Source organism: Echeneis naucrates, chromosome 20, assembly GCF_900963305.1.
Source record: "Echeneis naucrates chromosome 20, fEcheNa1.1, whole genome shotgun sequence".
Lineage (NCBI taxonomy): Eukaryota > Metazoa > Chordata > Actinopteri > Carangiformes > Echeneidae > Echeneis > Echeneis naucrates.
Window position 1 is genome coordinate 1082511 of NC_042530.1, and position 19031 is coordinate 1101541.

At 39.8% G+C, this 19031-nt stretch overlaps 2 protein-coding genes across 2 annotated transcripts; both read right to left on the minus strand.

The window, feature by feature from the left end:
• Positions 1–1915: 1915 nt before the first annotated feature.
• Positions 1916–10963, minus strand: LOC115061331 (uncharacterized). Its single transcript, XM_029529642.1, has 16 exons — positions 10678–10963; positions 9468–9785; positions 9040–9303; positions 8668–8955; positions 8444–8536; positions 7987–8079; positions 7533–7628; positions 7246–7303; positions 6921–7007; positions 6200–6272; positions 5662–5815; positions 4393–4710; positions 3970–4233; positions 3574–3861; positions 3135–3222; positions 1916–2902 (listed from the first exon to the last, which is right to left on the minus strand). The coding sequence occupies exons 1-16, from the start codon at positions 10742–10744 to the stop codon at positions 2800–2802; spliced, it is 2652 nt and encodes an 883-aa protein (XP_029385502.1). The 5' UTR covers positions 10745–10963; the 3' UTR covers positions 1916–2799.
• A 689-nt stretch (positions 10964–11652) lies between these two features.
• On the minus strand, positions 11653–15730 carry LOC115060795 (CD276 antigen-like). Its single transcript, XM_029528896.1, has 7 exons — positions 15298–15730; positions 14500–14814; positions 13950–14213; positions 13578–13865; positions 13354–13455; positions 13190–13238; positions 11653–12922 (listed from the first exon to the last, which is right to left on the minus strand). Exons 1-7 carry the CDS (start codon positions 15362–15364, stop codon positions 12817–12819), a joined length of 1191 nt encoding a protein of 396 aa, XP_029384756.1. The 5' UTR covers positions 15365–15730; the 3' UTR covers positions 11653–12816.
• Positions 15731–19031: the final 3301 nt, after the last annotated feature.

A 19031-nucleotide genomic window follows, 5' to 3' on the forward strand; every position in this document is an offset into this window, starting at 1 on the left:
TCCTGCTCATTGGGGGATCTGTTGGGTCTCTTTAAATCATTTTATAGACTTTGGTCTAGACCTGTTCTGTATGTAAAGTGCCTTGATGTAACTTTATGATTTGGCGCTATACAAATTTGAATTTGATTTGATGCTGTGAATTTGGGGTTTTTAAATGAAAACGGATGTATTTCCATACTTCTGTGTTTGTGTGTGTGTGCGCATAGGTGGTGAGAAGATGACTTTGTCCATCTCTGTGCTCTTGGCTCAGTCTGTCTTTTTGCTGCTGATCTCTCAGCGGCTGCCTGAGACGTCTATGTCTGTCCCACTTATTGTCAAGTAGGTAACACACACACACACACACACACACACACACACACACACACACCTATGTTCTTTACTTTGAAGCACTTTGAATTGTTGTGGTTTATGGAACATGTTGGATAAATAAAGCAGCCTACTGATTACAGCTGTTTATAACTGCTCAGCTACTTTTGGGATATTCACAGTTGCGTGCGTGTGCGTGTGTGTGTCTGTCAGGTACTTGATGTTCATCATGGTGTTGGTCACTGTGGTGGTGCTAAACTGTGTAGTCGTCCTCAACCTGCACTTCAGGACACCAAGCACACATGTCATGTCTGAGTGGACGAAGAAGGTAAAACTAAAAATCCCTTTTCTCAGGAGTGAAGATGATGTTTAAAATTTTTTTAATAAATATAAAATTAATTCTATCCAGACTAATTTAGTGTGTTGATAAACTTCCACTCTTTCCAGTTCTTCCTGGAACGATTGCCCCGGCTCCTGCGTATGTACCGCCCTGCAGAGGAGGAGCCGTACTGGGACGGCGCTCTGCCCCGGCGCTCCAGCTCAGTGGGCTACATCGCCTCGGCGGAGGAATACTACAGTGTCAAGTCCCGCAGCGAGCTGATGTTCGAGAAGCAGTCAGAGAGACATGGCCTGACCACACGGCTCACCCACGCCGCAGGTACCTCCGCCGTTTTGATTGGCTGTTCCCCAGACGGCGGCTGACATCACAGACTCCATCTCCCCTTCTCTGTGGACAGTGGTGAAGCCGAAGGAGGAGGGAGGGATGACGGATCAGCTGTACTCAGAGATCAAGCCGGCCGTGGACGGAGCGAACTACATCATCAAACACATGCGTAACAAGAATGACTACAATGAGGTGAGAAACACTGCTCCACTGCTCCACTGCGCCGCTCAGCTGTCACACTTTGGGTATTTATCGCTACAACAAAACGGCAGGTTTGGACGTTGTGCAGGATTTAAATAGCAGAAGCTCAAATTTAAATAAATGAAGAGTTGTGTTGTGTTGGCAGCCTCTTGTATATCTGTCTCCTCTGTTCACCATTGTTCCCTGGATTGGTACAGGATTCTCTTAAATAAATCCTATATTCTTATTTTTCTGTTGCTCTCCTAAAATCCTCCCTCCCTGACTCTTAAGGTAGAAACTGTTCAACAGGGTGTGTGTTTTACTTAAAAAAAAAAAAAAAGAAAAGAAAAAGCAAAAACCTGGACGCTGCTGCTGTCTTCACAGGAGAAGGACAACTGGAGCGGCATCGCTCGCACCGTCGACCGGCTCTGCCTCTTCCTGGTGACGCCGGTGATGACGCTGGGAACGATCATCATCTTCCTCATGGGAATCTGCAACCATCCTCCTCATCTGCCCTTCAAAGGAGATCCACACAACTACAGAGAGGAAAACCCACGGCTGCTGTAACGGACACACACACACACACACACACACACACACACACACACACAGACACACACACTAGTGGCTGTGTTTTTTCTGTATTCGCTGTGTGAGTTTGTTTTGTTTTGTTTTCCTTACCTTAAATTTGAAGTGGATCACTGAATCATCACATTATTTTCATTTTCTTTTATTTGTGTGGTTTGAATAAACACTTACTCTCAGTGGACATCTTTGGTTTTATTTTTAATCGTTTTTTGTTTACAGTGTTTTGACAAGAACTTCTGAGTGTGAGTTACAGAGGCGTTTGAGCATTATTTTAAAGTGCAATGTACAGAACCCAGATATGAATGAGCAGATATTCCAGAATTTAGATTTAAGGAAAGACTCAATGTAGATTTGGGGATTTGTTTTGTCTGCCCTACAAATGAAGAACAGTTAGATTCCCCAGAGAGGAACAATTGAGTCTAAAATTGTGGTTCCTACCATCACTGTGCAAAAACAGCCTGACCTGAAGCCTCAGCTTCAGAGATGTGAAATGTGTTGTAGTGTAACGTCTATTGAAGAAGGGCAGGAGGACTTTGATGGGTTGTCAGTGAAAGTTTCAGAGGACCTGAAGTGTTTGGACCAGACTGGATCTTGGAGCAGGACTGGATCAGGTAAGACCAGACTTCTTGATGTCATGTATCACAGAGGGACCACAGGACTTCTTCCTTTCTGGTTTCTTGCTACTTTGATGAAATGAGCCTTTGACAGAAAAACAAACTGCAAATACAAAAGCACCACAAAAAATGTGAGACGGCAAAACAAGACACAAATTGACCTGTTGAACTAGTTAAGTTCGGTTAGATACGTTCAGATGGCGGACACTGGTCACTCCATTTTTGATTTGGACCTGAATGTTGACAGCAATCATTTGGATTTAAACATGCAGCTTATAACTACCAGGACAGAATGACCAGAAGTGATGCAGCATAAAAAACACAGAATTTTAAGTCGTTAGTGTAAATTCTCCAGCCAGGATACATCTGCAGTGGTAACGTCTGCTGAGGGATGTTGAAGCTTCAGGCAGATGTCAGAGAGCAAACTGCAGATTATTTCAACCTTGTTTAAGTCTCTGCTGCATTCAACACAGTAGCTGTTGTTTCATATTCGTCTTCACGCCTGACTTGTTCTCTCGTTTTGGAGGAAGATGTCCTCAGTAGTTTTTTTCTGGAAACAAGAGAACAGAATGCGTTTTTGAAAATTTTCAAATAGCTGCCTTTGATTTGGCCATAATTTCAAGTTTTCTAAAAACTGTTGGGGTTTTTTGAGCTCTATTTCTTATTTTACTTGTTTCCACCTTTTAGCAACATTTCATTATGATTTGTTTGAGTGGTGGGACTGTTCCAAAGAACAAACGGGAAAGAATTAGCCGGTGGGAGCTAAATGTGTTTTTTCTTACCTTCTTCCCATCAGCACCAGGAAGAAGAGTAGAACCAAAATGACTAAAACCACAGTGAGAATTAAGATAGTGGCCAAAGTCCAAGATCCTGAAACAGAAACTTGACGATGTAGTTATCAGATGAACCCGAATTTTTCACAAATGTTTATTTCATGCAGCTGTTACGAAAATCTATTTTAAATTAAAGACTCTGCTGGTTGTGAAGTCAGTGTATTGAAGTCAATCAGAAAGTACACTGTCTCAGTTTGTCTCATTTTAACAGACCTGATCTCACCTGTAAACTTCAGAAAGTGTTGATCTTTTTTTTTTTTTTTTTTTTAAACTAACTTCCTGTGTCCTTACTCTCCCATGATGCCTCATGATGGTGTTTCCTGACGTTGTGGTTGTTGCTGCTCTAACAGATATTACAGATATTTTAACTAACTTCCTGTGTCCTCACCTGGATCTCCCTGTTTCCTCAGAAAGATGTTGGTGATCAGAGTCTGCTCAGCATCAATCCATTCACAGCTGTATATTCCATCATGGTCATAAGAGAAGTCCTTCAGTGTGAGGCTGCCTGACTCTGACACTTCCTTCACCAGCTGCCTCCACTCCTCTGAGACTGAGACCTCAGTCCTGGTCCTGGTCAGGATGACCTGATCCTGGTTGAACCTCCAGGTCAGACGCTTTAGTGTGTTTGAATCCGCACAGAGGATTGTTACTTCATTGCCCATTACATCCATTGAATCTAAAATTGAAGAGGAAAAAGAGGAAGATTTAAAATTCTACATTTTGATGATTTTTATTATCAGAAAACCTGAAAAGCTGAAAAGCTGGCTGCAGAGTGAGTCCTTACTCTGCTGAAGCATGGTGGCTTTCCTGCTGCCACTGGGAGTGCTGATGGTGCAGATGTAATTCAGATCAGTGTTATTTGCTAAAATCAGTGAACTACTGATGTTGTAGAGCAGCTGATCAGTCTGCTGGACTGAGACTTTGACTTTAGGGGCCACATCAGATGGAGGACTGGTGGACCAGGTGAGCTCCGGCTCTGGGTAGATCCCCCCGGAGCTGCAGGTGAGCGTGTTTTTCACCTGATGGAGGTCAACTTCATCAACTGGAGCTGCAAAAAAAAAAAAAAAAGAAGTTCATTTAGAATAATTATAACTGTGATAGCTTCATGTCCACAGACTCTTCACTTCAGACTTCACTGGACTTTTAGTTTACTTTAAATGTGTGTTACATTTCTTGTGTGGTTGTGTATTCACTGTGTTTGTCTCACCGATCACTCGCAGCTCAACGAAGGCCTCCTGGTTTCCTCTCATGGTGCTGGTGTAACATCTGTACCTGCCCTCATCCTGAACCTTCACCTCCCTCAGCTGCAGGGAGGCGTTTCCTCTGGAGATCTGGTCCTTGAACAGGGAGGTCCTGCCTCTGTAGTTCTGGTTCTGGTGTGCCAGCTGGTCCTGGTCGGTGTAGAAGGAGTGGACAACAGGTCCGTTGGCTGTCCTGAAATGCCAGTGGAGGACAGCGTGGGCGACACCTTGGAAGCTGCACGGTAAGATGCAGGTTTCCATGACGACACAGTAAACATTTGAGTCTGTGAGATCAGGAAGAAGAAAAACAACAAGACTGAGGTCAGAGGCATTCTGAAAAGGGGCGGAGCTTTCTGTCCACCCTGGAATCTGATTGGTAAGATACTTGAATTAATCTACAGTTTAACGAGTTTATGGTCTCAGATAGTTTCAGGTTTCAGTACAACATGATGTTCATTTTTTAATGAGAGGAAAATACACCAGAGAGCAGGGGATGGTTGGGGGGCGGGGCTAATGTGTGACCAACCAATCAGGACAGAGAGCAAAGCCGGTCAGCTCCACCTTCTCCAAATTTAGTCCAGTCTCTAATTAAAAAGAAAAGATTGAAATGTAAGTATTTGGAAGTTTAACCAAATTCCTTATGACGTATTTGATGCTGATGTTTTTGTTTTTTTTTGTGTTGTTGTTTTTGTTTTTTATTATTATTATTATTTTCTGATATAAAAAAAATGAAGAAATTTTTCTGGACTTTTGGAGACTTTTACCAAAATTCAGCCAATGAATTTGAACTGTACAACAGAGAGATTAGTCATGTTTTAATGTGACATCGTTTTCTTTGTCGGTGCCATCTGTTGTCCGTTTAGAGTCACCTTTTGTGTTGTCGGAAGTCTATTTACACACACACACACACACACTCTGTGGTGTGTTCATGTATATTGTTGCTCCACTGATAAAGAATAATAACGTAAAAATATAGTTAGTATTAATTAGATCGATCTGCTCTAACAAACATGCTGTTTCTGGATTCATGAACTGAACAGCAACACGTCTGTGGGAGTTTTATGTTATTATGACTGTAACTTCTTCTTTACTGTAGTCAACCATTTTAATAACAGATGGATCTGGTTCGCTTCTTCTCAGTGAGGTTTCCTTCGTGATGGGCGTTTCTTAAACTGCGCACCTTTTTTATATAAATGTCATCTAACAGTCCGATAAAAACTAAAGTCATCACTCACCTCCTTTAATGGGAAACAGCAGAAACGAGCAGATTATCAGACACTCAGTTAGATTCTGTAAGATCGTTGCTTCTTTGCAGTTTCGTTTTTCCATGACTGCGTATTCAGGAAGTAGTAAATAGGGAATAAAATGGGAAGACAGCACCGCCTTCTGCTGATCCGGGTGCATTTATATCCCTGACAGTTAAAGCACACCAACATTTATTCCCATGAGCTGAGAAGGAAGAAAAAATATTCCTTTATTCATCATTTTTTCAGACATTTACAGCGTTTTTTGTTTTTCCACATTGTAACAACCATTTCCAACAATACATGGTCTCAAACATTTATGTCTTATTGTTCCCTTCCAGCATAATACATCGATCTTTCATTATTCCCTGAGGACAAGAGTCAAGTCTCCTTTACTAAGGTGGCTTCTGTAAAGACAGAATGGCTTAGTAACAAATATAATAATAAAAATAGTAATAGATTTGTTTGTGTTTACAAGTAAACAATAATTGTCCACCCTCGTATAAAAAACCTGACTTTAGAGATGCACCATGGGTAGAATACGGGCAATCAAGGCAAGCTCATTTAAAGAGCACAGTTCGTACACAGAGTCATTCAAAGTGCTTTACAGATACAAAAAATGACAAGAAGGCAGATAAAGTCATTACATAAAACATAAAATAATCATGGAATGAATTAAAAGCTAAAAAAAAAAACAAAATACTCACAATCACATTTTAAAATTGAAATGCAAGCTGTTCACCAACCAGGTAGCTGCAGCTGAATGGTTCTCTGAGTGTGTGTCCTTCACAGCCGAATATTTCCTAGACTTTTCATATTTGTGAAGAGTATTTCTCAAGCTTAAGGAATTAAAACTTTAATTTCATAAGTAAGAATATTTATGTTGTTAAAAGCATTTGATTCAGTAGTAATTAAACCAGAGATGTTTGTTAATAGCATTCACTCTTTCTCCGTAAAACTGAAAAGAACTGGGCTAAAAATGAGTTTGGTTCACATCAACATTTTTTCTTCACATTGAAAATACAGATTCAATGCAAACTTTTGAAAAACAACTTTCAACAGGACTGAATTAAAAAAGCTACAGAAATTCTTCTGAAAACTAAATTAATGTGGATGTTAAATTTCAGACAGCCTGATTCATTATTTGGTTGCAGCACCTGTTCCGTGTAGATTTTCAACACATTCTCAGGTTTCATCAGGAGTGACATCCAATCTGTCCATTTCAGACTCAACATGATTTCCTTTGTTACAGGTCGGTTTCTTCCTGCTGGTTGGATTCACTGAACCTTTCATCACTTGCTGTTTCTTTATATTTAAGTGCTTTATTCTTCTTTTCTCTGCAAACAAAGAGAAATAAAATCCAAAGTATCCCATATTTATTTTCTTTCGTATAAAGAACAACTTGTCCAGAATGATTCCTTCATTTGATTTAATATTTAATCCTAATTTCATGTTTTTATTTTTGGAATTTTATTCAACTTAAATTACAGCATGCGTTAAAAACATTTGTGGGAAAATGAAGTGAACATAACAGAAATCACTGTAATTCAAAGAGCTAAAACCAGATTTACTTACTTTGGTTTTTTATTTGTGTTCGATCTGTCGTCCCGTTTCCTTCTTGATCTGAGAAGTGCTGAGTCAATACAAACAATAAGTTAATAAACTCATAACTTTACCAATTTTACAGCATCAGACTGACAGAGACAGACTTAAACTGTAATGATATTATAGATATTATAATACAAACAAGTAGCAGAAACCACGATAGACTTTAAGATATATTATGAAATTATAGATATATTGTTATGTTGTAATAGATGTAGAATTCAGCCGTGTCAGGAGAAAATGATCTATAAACTTACCTTTTCTTATTTTAAAGCACAGCACCAGGAAAACACAGACTGACACCACAAAGACTCCAACCATCACTCCTATGATAATCCGTTTTGCCGTCTCCTCTGAAACAGAAACAGACACTTGAACTGTCCCATGATGCCTCATGATGGTGTTTCCTGACGTTGTGGTTGTTGCTGCTCTAACAGATATTACAGATATTTTAACTAACTTGATCTGAGAAGTGCTGAGTCAATACAAACAATAAGTTAATAAACTCATAACTTTACCAATTTTACAGCATCAGACTGACAGAGACAGACTTAATATCACTTAATGATATTATAGATATTATAATACAAACAAGTAGCAGAAACCACGATAGACTTTAAGATATATTATGAAATTATAGATATATTGTTGTTTATGTTGTAATAGATGTAGAATTCAGCCGTGTCAGGAGAAAATGATCTATAAACTTACCTTTTATCCTTTTAAAGCGCAGCACCAGGAAAACACAGGCTAAAACCACCAAGACTCCAACCGTCACTCCCATGATAATCCGATTTGTCGTGTCTTCAGAAACAGAAACAGAAACAGACACTTGAACTCTCCCATGATGCCTCATGATGGTGTTTCCTGACGTTGTGGTTGTTGCTGCTCTAACAGATATTACAGATATTTTAACTAACTTGATCTGAGAAGTGCTGAGTCAATACAAACAATAAGTTAATAAACTCATAACTTTACCAATTTTACAGCATCAGACTGACAGAGACAGACTTAAACTGTAATGATATTATAGATATTATAATACAAACAAGTAGCAGAAACCACGATAGACTTTAAGATATATTATGAAATTATAGATATATTGTTGTTTATGTTGTAATAGATGTAGAATTCAGCCGTGTCAGGAGAAAATGATCTATAAACTTACCTTTTCTCATTTTAAAGTACAGCACCAGGAAAACACAGGCTAAAACCACCAAGACTCCAACCGTCACTCCGATAATAATCCGTTTTGTCGTCTCTTCAGAAACAGAAACAGAAACAGACACTTGAACTCTCCCATGATGCCTCATGATGGTGTTTCCTGACGTTGTGGGTTTTGCTGCTCTAACAGATATTACAGATATTTTAACTAACTTCCTGTGTCCTCACCTGGATTTTCCTGTTTCCTCAGAAAGATGTTGGTGATCAGAGTCTCCTCAGCATCAATCCATTCACAGCTGTATATTCCATCATGGTCATAAGAGAAGTCCTTCAGTGTGAGGCTGCCTGACTCTGACACTTCCTTCACCAGCTGCCTCCACTCCTCTGAGACTGAGACCTCAGTCCTGGTCCTGGTCAGGATGACCTGATCCTGGTTGAACCTCCAGGTCAGACGCTTTAGTGTGTTTGAATCCGCACAGAGGATTGTTACTTCATTGCCCATTACATCCATTGAATCTAAAATTGAAGAGATAAAAGAGGAAGATTTAAATTGAAATAAACCAGAAAAGCTGAAAAGCTGGCTGCAGAGTGAGTCCTTACTCTGCTGAAGCATGGTGGCTTTCCTGCTGCCACTGGGAGTGCTGATGGTGCAGATGTAATTCAGATCAGTGTTATTTGCTAAAATCAGTGAACCCCTGATGTTGTAGAGCAGCTGATCAGTCTGCTGGACTGAGACATTGACTTTAGGGGCCACATCAGATGGAGGACTGGTGGACCAGGTGAGCTCCGGCTCTGGGTAGATCCCCCCGGAGCTGCAGGTGAGCGTGTTTTTCACCTGATGGAGGTCAACTTCATCAACTGGAGCTGCAAAAAAAAAAAAAAAAGGTGTTTATTCCCACAGAAGTTCATTTAAAATAATTATAACTGTCATAACTTCATGTCCACTTCAGACTTCACTTGTTTTTTAGTTTATTTTAAGGTTGTGTTACATTTCTTGTGTGGTTGTGTATTCACTGTGTTTGTCTCACCGATCACTCGCAGCTCAACGAAGGCCTCCTGGTTTCCTCTCATGGTGCTGGTGTAACATCTGTACCTGCCCTCATCCTGAACCTTCACCTCCCTCAGCTGCAGGGAGGCGTTTCCTCTGGAGATCTGGTCCTTGAACAGGGAGGTCCTTCCTCTGTAGTTCTGGTTCTGGTCTGCCAGCTGGTCCTGGCTTTCGGAGTAGGAGTGGACGGGACGGTCTCCTGCCGTCATGTGAATCCAGTGGAGGACCGGATCAGAACCAGAGCTAAAGCTGCACGGTAAGATGCAGGTTTCCATGACGACACAGTAAACATTTGAGTCTGTGAGATCAGGAAGAAGAAAAACAACAAGACTTTACTGAGGTCAGAGGCATTCTGAAAAGGGGCGGAGCTTTCTGTCCACCCTGGAATCTGATTGGTAAGATACTTTAATTAATCTACAGTTTAACGAGTTTATGGTCTCAGATAGTTTCCGGTTTCAGTACAACATGATGTTAATTTTTTAATGAGAAGAAAATACAATTGGTGACCAACCAATCAGGACAGAGAGCAAAGCCGGTCGGCTCCACCTTCTCCAAATTTCCTAAAGTCTCTAATTAAAAAGAAAAGATTGAAATGTAAGTATTTGGAAGTTTAACCAAATTCCTGATATAACATTTAAAAATTTTTCATATTTGATGATGATTTTTAAAGTTAGGCTGATTCATGTATTTGAATTAATTTCCTAAAAATATATTTACAATGTTAATTATTAACACATTTACATATTTACATTTTATACAATTTTTACTCTCTTTATCATTTTTAAATTCTTAAAAACAGTTGAAATAATTTCATGAATCTGCTCCTGCGGTTTAATTGCATTTACCTCAGTCCAAGTTCTTCTAACACACACACACACACACACACTCTGTGGTGTGTTCATGTATATTGTTGCTCCACTGATAAAGAATAATAACGTAAAAATAAAGTTAGTATTAATTAGATCGATCTGCTCTAACAAACATGCTGTTTCTGGATTCATGAACTGAACAGCAACACGTCTGTGGGAGTTTTATGTTATTATGACTGTAGTCAACCATTTTAATAACAGATGGATCTGGTTCGCTTCTTCTCAGTGAGGTTTCCTTCGTGATGGGCGTTTCTTAAACTTCGCACCTTTTTTATGTAAATGTCATCTAACAGTCCGATAAAAACTAAAGTCATCACTCACCTCCTTTAATGGGAAACAGCAGAAACGAGCAGATTATCAGACACTCAGTTAGATTCTGTAAGATCATCTTTCTTTCTCTTTCGTTTTTCTCTGACTGCGTATTCAGGAAATAAAATAAAAATGTGAAGACACTCGTGATGGGCGGATCGATCCCAGCACGTCGCCCGTTTTGGTACCGACTTCTCTGTCAAAGTATCCAACTCTAATACAAAAGTGCCAAATTAGTGCGAAATAAAAGCGCACGAGTCAATTCCGAATAGTTTTCGGTAACTTCAGTGGTTTGTGCCGAAACACCCCCCGAGTCACGTGACAGTCAGCTCCTTTTCTGAGAAATGTTCTTTCCGTCCTAAAATACACTAATTTCTGTCAGGACCAAACTAAGCTGCTCACCAAAGGTGGTTAGTTTGACAGAGTCAAAGTGCAAATGTGCACTGTGTGTTTTTTACCATTTTATTTAATTCATCTTTATGTGAGTTATTTGTTTCCAGATTTTGAACTGCACACATCAAAGTTTTTACATGGCCAGTATTTGAGATTTTTTAAAGGAGAGTAACATCATGACTGAGGAAAAACAATCAGTATTGAACATTTTATGGAAAAAGTACTCGGTACCATGCCAAATCTTAAAGGTGTGGTATTGCCCATCACTAGCAGACAACACCGTCCTCTGCCGATCCTGCTCCAAGTTTCTTGGTGCTGTTTGTTTTTCCACATTGTAACAACCATTTCCAACAATACATGGTCTCAAACATTTGTCTTATTGTTCCCTTCCACCATAATACATCGATCTTTCATTATTCCCTGAGGACAAGAGTCAAGTCTCCACTTACCATGGTCTTTTCAGAAACAGTTCAAATGTAATGTAATGAAATGTGACACAGTTATTGTAGAAATACGCTGTAGTTTAAACCTGTTAAACCTTCAACTCCTAAATACATAAAAAAACTGGGACAGCAAAGGTAAAAAAAATACTCTTTATTACAAAATACATTCACCATCAACTACTGATTAAAATCATTCAACACAAAAAGGACTAAATCAGAATAAAGTTAAAACATTGATCAGAACACGGCTCGTATTTGTAAATTCTTCATTTTTCCACCAAAACTTTGGCAAATTTCAAGTTGATGTCTGAAAAGTTGACAAACGAAAATGATGATTATTTAGTTTCTTTGCTCAGTGTCATAAAAAACATAACTTAACAGGCGTAAACTGGCCACATTTTCTCTCTAAGTTTGTCAGCAGAAGAAAAGAAGTGATGGAACCAGCTTCTCTTCTGGACGGCAGATAAACAGCTGCAGGTTCTTTAAGGTATTTCTATCTAAACTTGATTCAAGTAAACATCTGAAAAGCTGACAAAAGCAAACCAAACATTCATCTATAACGGCCACACAGTGTTGTCTGAATTTCTGCTCTTTCAGTGTTATCTGATAAATCTCAGCTCCAGTCTTCCTGTCTTTGGGTTGTATTTAGTTTCCAGTTTCCTCTGCAGCTCCCACAGATGTAGTGGAAACCTTTATCAGCATGGCACAGGAGTACCTTAAACTTCCCCCAACACGGTTACCTTCATTCACTTTAGACAGCATGAAACACACAAAGAGGAGCACTGCTAATTTCAACTAAGACTTTTTTAAATAACAGTGGATTTTTTTGCGTCATAAATTAAACATATATTTATGCATTTAGAGAATAATTGTGCAGATCTGACATGAAAGCAGTTCTTCATCCATTTTTAAAGCTGTCAGAGCAGAAATAAACATATTTACAGGCAAGTTCAGAACGGAGCTCCTTTTTTTTTTGTTTAAATAGAACCCAAGTTTTTACACTTCAAAGCTTTGAATTCAGTGAAATCGGCTCAGCCCAGTTCAGGGACTCAGCTCTGCATTACTTGTTTTTGAACTTCATGAGCTGCAGCCCTTAATAAAATAAAAAAAAACAGCATATTGTAGAGTAGTGTGAAATGAGAACTGAAGGGTTTCCTCACTTGTCCTTCTTGTTTCAGCATTTTAATCCTGGACCATTATGGTCATAAAGAGCAGTAGTTTTAATCCACTTTAGTGCAGTTTAATCCCAGTTTGATCGTGTTCAGCTCTCTTTGTCCTTTAGTGTCCAGAACTTTGTCCACAGTCATTGAATTATTCACTCCTCCTCGTAATCCATCTCTTTTTCATCTTTTATATTAAAGTGTTGTGTTGTCTCATCTCTGCTGCTTTCAGCAGCTTGAGGAGTTTCTTCACTGCTGTTACTGCAAACAAAAACAAACCAAATTCAGCAGCAGGAACGTATAAAGGAGAAATTTTAAACTTCACCAAGAAGAACAAACTCAGCAAAGTGAAATAAACTGTCACATCATCACGATTCCTTCAAACGCTGCACTGACTCAGTATCATAAAGTGATGAGACGAATTTTGGATCTAAATTTGTTCACCAATGAATTCTTTTCCAACACTACAGAAGACATCCATTCTTTTTTACTGCAGGAGTTCTTTGGTAAAATTAAAGATTTACTTACAGCTTCCCAGCAGATTCTTCTGGCTTGTTCTTCCTGTTGGATTTTTTAACTGAGAGGTGTCATCAAAACAAATGAGAAATTAATTAAAAAGATTTGTGGGAAAATTATTTTGTTATAGATATAAAATGACATTGTTAAAAATTGTCAGGAGAACATTATCTTACCTTTACTAATTTTAAAGTACAGAAAAACACTGGTTAACACCACCAGGACCACCACCAAGACTCCAACCACAGCTCCTATAATATTCCGTTCCTTTATCTTTTCTGAAACAGAAACAGACACTTGAACTCTCCCATGATGCCTCATGATGGTGTTTCCTGACGTTGTGGTTGTTGCTGCTCTAACAGATATTACAGATATTTTAACTAACTTCCTGTGTCCTCACCTGGATCTCCCTGTTTCCTCAGAAAGATGTTGGTGATCAGAGTCTCCTCAGCATCAATCCATTCACAGCTGTATATTCCATCATGGTCATAAGAGAAGTCCTTCAGTGTGAGGCTGCCTGACTTTGACTCATCCTTCACCAGCTGCCTCCACTCCTCTGAGACTGAGACCTCAGTCCTGGTCCTGGTCAGGATGACCTGATCCTGGTTGAACCTCCAGGTCAGACGCTTTAGTGTGTTTGAGTCCACACAGAGGATTGTTACTTCATTGCCTGTTACATCCATTGAATCTAAAATTGAAGAGGAAAAAGAGGAAGATTTAAATTGAAATAAACCAGAAAAGCTGAAAAGCTGGCTGCAGAGTGAGTCCTTACTCTGCTTAAGCATGGTGGCTTTCCTGCTGCCACTGGGAGTGCTGATGGTGCAGATGTAATTCAGATCAGTGTTATTTGCTAAAATCAGTGAACTACTGATTTTGTAGAGCAGCTGATCAGTCTGCTGGACTGAGACTTTGTCTTTAGGGGCCACATCAGATGGAGGACTGGTGGACCAGGTGAGCTCCGGCTCTGGGTAGATCCCCCCGGAGCTGCAGGTGAGCGTGTTTTTCACCTGATGGAGGTCAACTTCATCAACTGGAGCTGCAAAAAAAAAAGATTGTATTGTGTTTTTACAGCCCTTCAACCTTTAAACCTGATGAAGACTTTATTACTTTTTATAAGTTTACAAGCTAAATGGAAAAGGAGCTGTTTTTAACCACCATATTCTAAAACAAAAGCAGAAATGTCATTTATCAGGATTTAGCTGTAAACTGACTGAATACACAAAAACACAACAAATGTAACACACATTTGTTTTGTACTGTTTCATTATTTCTCTGGCTCAACACATGAAAAGCTTTTTCCAAATTAATTCTGTTTGTCTCACCGATCACTCGCAGCTCAACGAAGGCCTCCTGGTTTCCTCTCATGGTGCTGGTGTAACATCTGTACCTGCCCTCATCCTGAACCTTCACCTCCCTCAGCTGCAGGGAGGCGTTTCCTCTGGAGATCTGGTCCTTGAACAGGGAGGTCCTGCCTCTGTAGTTCTGGTTCTGGTATGCCAGCTGGTCCTGGTTGTGGTAGAAGGAGTGGACGGGACGGTCTCCTGCTGTCATGTGAATCCAGTGGAGGACCGGATCAGAACCAGAGCTAAAGCTGCACGGTAAGATGCAGCTCTTGGTGATAACACAGACCAGAGGAGCTGTAAAAGACCACGAGGATCAATTATTAACATTTACCAGTGGAACCAAACTATGATCAGTAAACAGACCTGAAACAAATCAGTCTCACAGGAGAGTAAAGTCACACTTCGAAGGAAAAGTAGTCATACAAGTGGAATGTGGCTCAGTTGGTTTTATGAGATCTCTCTCCATGTTATTATTCTTCTAGTTGTTAACAAAGCTTCCTGTTGATACTTCGCCGCCCATGTAAAGACTGACAGACTCATTTAGACTTTAAAAACTTTAAAACTGTTTCTTTTTCTTCTTAAAGGGGACACACACCTGTTAGCTTCAGTTTGATTTTATCATGTTATTTTCCAAACTCTCCCAAAGATCTGACATATTAACACGACAGCTTCAGTTTCACTCAACAATGTAAAAAAAGTCTCTAAATGACCCTGAGTCAAGGAAACATGTAATATCTGAATCTTATAACTCCTACAGTCAGTGAACGCTTCACTTACCTCCTCTGCTAAAACTCCACAGAAGGTTCAGGGTCCCCCAAACCAGTGACACCTTCACCAAAGTCATGGTCTCTTTGGATTATCCCATTAATGTGAAGAGCTGTAGACTGTCCGTCCAGAGCAGGAAGGGACTGACTGAAAGGAAAGGACAACACACTCTAATCTGTGGGAGTGGCTGTTAAAAGTCCAGTTATTCAGAGAATGAAACATACTCGTTTGTCAAGTCCTCAACTCCAGATATTCCTCCTGCTAACTTTCAGCCAGAAGTTTTAACGGTGAGTTCTGAATCTGAAAGATTCAGAAACAGATTCCTTGTTTTCATGAAACAGTCTGTTCATGAACTCTACAGCCCACCAGCTGAGTTGGACCGAGCGTGTTCAGGTTATTTTAAACCTGAGAGAGTCTGTCAGGTCATGCTGCCGTTTCAAATGTCGACATAGAACGTAGTTAATATTAACAAGCCAGTCAGGTTGCAGGTCCCTTTATAGATACCCACTAAAAGCTAAAATATTCCATTACAAACAAAAGTCCTGAATTAAATACTGACATCACTGTCATTATTATAGCCAACCATAACCCTTTAGTTGTTTTAATAAACTGACTACTTTGTTTTTAAATCACGGGGTTATCGCTTTGACCCTAAAAGGAGACTGAAGTCCACACGGTCTGTTTGTTTTTACTATATTCAGTCAGCCCTTCACCTTCAGGGAGCTTTCAGTGGAGAAACCAAACGTCTGTTTGTCAAACAGGTGACGATAAAAGACAAGAGATAAACTCAGAGGTTACTTTTTATTCAGTCAAACTAAGCAGTGGAAAGGTCCTGAAGTTTAAAGGGGTTAGGTTGCTCCTCTTTCTGTCTGTACATTCTATTTCAAACGTAAATTTGTGATTGAAGGGTTCACACTATGACCTGATACTGATCTCTGGTAGTTATGAAAGGATTTATGTTTGAGTGTTTTGTGACAGAATTCAGGGATGAATCATGAAACTAGAGGCTGAAATCAAATACTTGAATCTTTGGCTGGTCAAACTGAAAGTTTGTTCAGTTACAGTCACATTCTTGTTTACAACAACACCCAGAAGAAGCTTGTCATTTATTTAAAAGTTTACGGGGCGGTGGGGAGACTCTTCCCACCTTTGAGAAGCTGTACCAGATAAGGATAAAGTTACAACAATAAATGGGCACAGACATTCCTCCACCTTCCCTTCCTTCCTCCCTGCATTCTTCTGTTGCTTGCTCATGGTCTGATGTGAAAATATAAATCCAGTAAAATCAGAGGATCCGGTTGGCCACGATTTTCTGATGCAGCTCGCCTCTATTTTGAACTGAACTCCACGAGCTGCTTGACTGACAGGAAATCCCCTTCTGGTCCCATTTCTATGTCACCAAGTGTCCACAATCAAGGACCTTCCTTTGGGCGTCACAGATCCGTGAGGGACAGCCTCGGGGTTTGACCTGGGCCTGTCTTCAGAGTCTTCCTGACATGTGACACAGTTGTGTAAACTACAGCATATTTATACAATCTTTTAATCCTTAAAATCCTAAATACATAAAAAACTGGGGCAGCAAAGGTAAAAAAAAATACTCTTTATTACAAAATACATTCACCATCAACTACTGATTAAAATCCTTCAACACAAAAAGGACTAAATCAGAATAAAGTTAAAACGTTGGTCAGAACACGGCTCTTATTTGCAAATTCCTATTTATTCCACCAAATCTTTGGCAAATTTCAAGTTAATGTCTGAAAAGTTGACAAAAGAAAATGATGATTATTTAGTTTCTTTGCTCAGTGTCATAAAAAAAATTAACTTAACAGGCATAAACTGGCCACATTTTCTCTTTAGGTTTGTCAGCAGAAGAAAAGAAGTGATGGAACCAGCTTCTCTTCTGGACAGGCAGATAACTGGATCCATCACTTTTGGATTGACAGTTCCCACAAACAGATGTTAGCTTGTTGGCAGCTGTGTAATTCGTCTTTCATTTGGCAGTGCCCGTGGTTTGAAGTGACTGATGACATCATGTTCATCAATAGGACTGAGTCGAGTGGATCTGCCCACTCACCTCAGATGACATGAGTCGGCTGAGCAGATCAGAGGTAAGGCGCTACATAGCAAGACAGAAAACAGACATTTTAACAGTTTTACAGAAAACGAGGCAAAGTGTACTGAGTGCAATGCAGCCATCACTTGCATGGTGGCAGCACATCTGCTATGATGAAACATCTCTTAAAACACCAGGTTCATCTCAGGGACTGTACCGTGTTCCACAGCTGCCTGTTAGAGCAGTGTTAAATCAGCCTGCTCCCTCATGATGTGCTGTCCAACAGTTACAGTACAGTTTTTGGATTTGTAAGATTGCATTTGTGTTTATTCTGTACTAAAGGTCTTTATTCCATATGTATATGTATATAAATGAAGGAATCAGAATTGTTAAAATCCTAACGAGTCCCAACCCTAGTGGGAACGTATAAAGGAGAAATTTTAAACTTCACCAAGAAGAACAAACTCAGCAAAGTGAAATAAACTGTCACATCATCACGATTCCTTCAAACGCTGCACTGACTCAGTATCATAAAGTGATGAGACGAATTTTGGATCTAAATTTGTTCACCAATGAATTCTTTTCCAACACTACAGAAGACATCCATTCTTTTTTACTGCAGGAGTTCTTTGGTAAAATTAAAGATTTACTTACTTCTTCCGTAAATTTTCTTCTGATGACTTGTTCTTTTTGTCGTGCTTTTTAAGAGAGATGTCATCAAAACAAAGGAGAAATTAATCAAAAAGATTTGTTGGAAAATTATTTAATATTCACATTGTTGATTTTGTTATAGATATAAAATGAAATTGTTTAAAATTGTCAGGAGAACATTACCTTACCTTTTCTCATTTTAAAGTACAGCACCAGGACACCAATGACTAACACCACCAAGACCACCACAGAGACTCCAATCAGTGCTCCTGTGATATTCCGTTCCATTGTCTTTTCTGAAACAGAAACAGACACTTGAACTCTCCCATGATGCCTCATGATGGTGTTTCCTGACGTTGTGGTTGTTGCTGCTCTAACAGATATTACAGATATTTTAACGAACTTCTTGCTGCCTCGCCTGGATCTCCCTGTTTCCTCAGAAAGATGTTGGTGATCAGAGTCTCCTCAGCATCAATCCATTCACAGCTGTATATTCCATCATGGTCATAAGAGAAGTCCTTCAGTGTGAGGCTGCCTGACTTTGACTCATCCTTCACCAGCTGCCTCCACTCCTCTGAGACTGAGACCTCAGTCCTGGTCCTGGTCAGGATGACCTGATCCTGGTTGAACCTCCAGGTCAGACGCTTTAGTGTGTTTGAGTCCGCACAGTGGATTGTTACTTCATTGCCTGTTACATCCATTGAATCTAAAATTGAAGAGGAAAAAGAGGAAGATTTAAATTGAAATAAACCAGAAAAGCTGAAAAGCTGGCTGCAGAGTGGGTCCTTACTCTGCTTAAGCATGGTGGCTTTCCTGCTGCCACTGGGAGTGCTGATGGTGCAGATGTAGTTCAGATCAGTGTTATCTGCTGAAATCAGTGAACCCCTGATGTTGTAGAGCAGCTGATCAGTCTGCTGGACTGAGACTTTGTCTTTAGGGGCCACATCAGATGGAGGACTGGTGGACCAGGTGAGCTCCGGCTCTGGGTAGATCCCCCCGGAGCTGCAGGTGAGCATGTTTTTCACCTGATGGAGGTCAA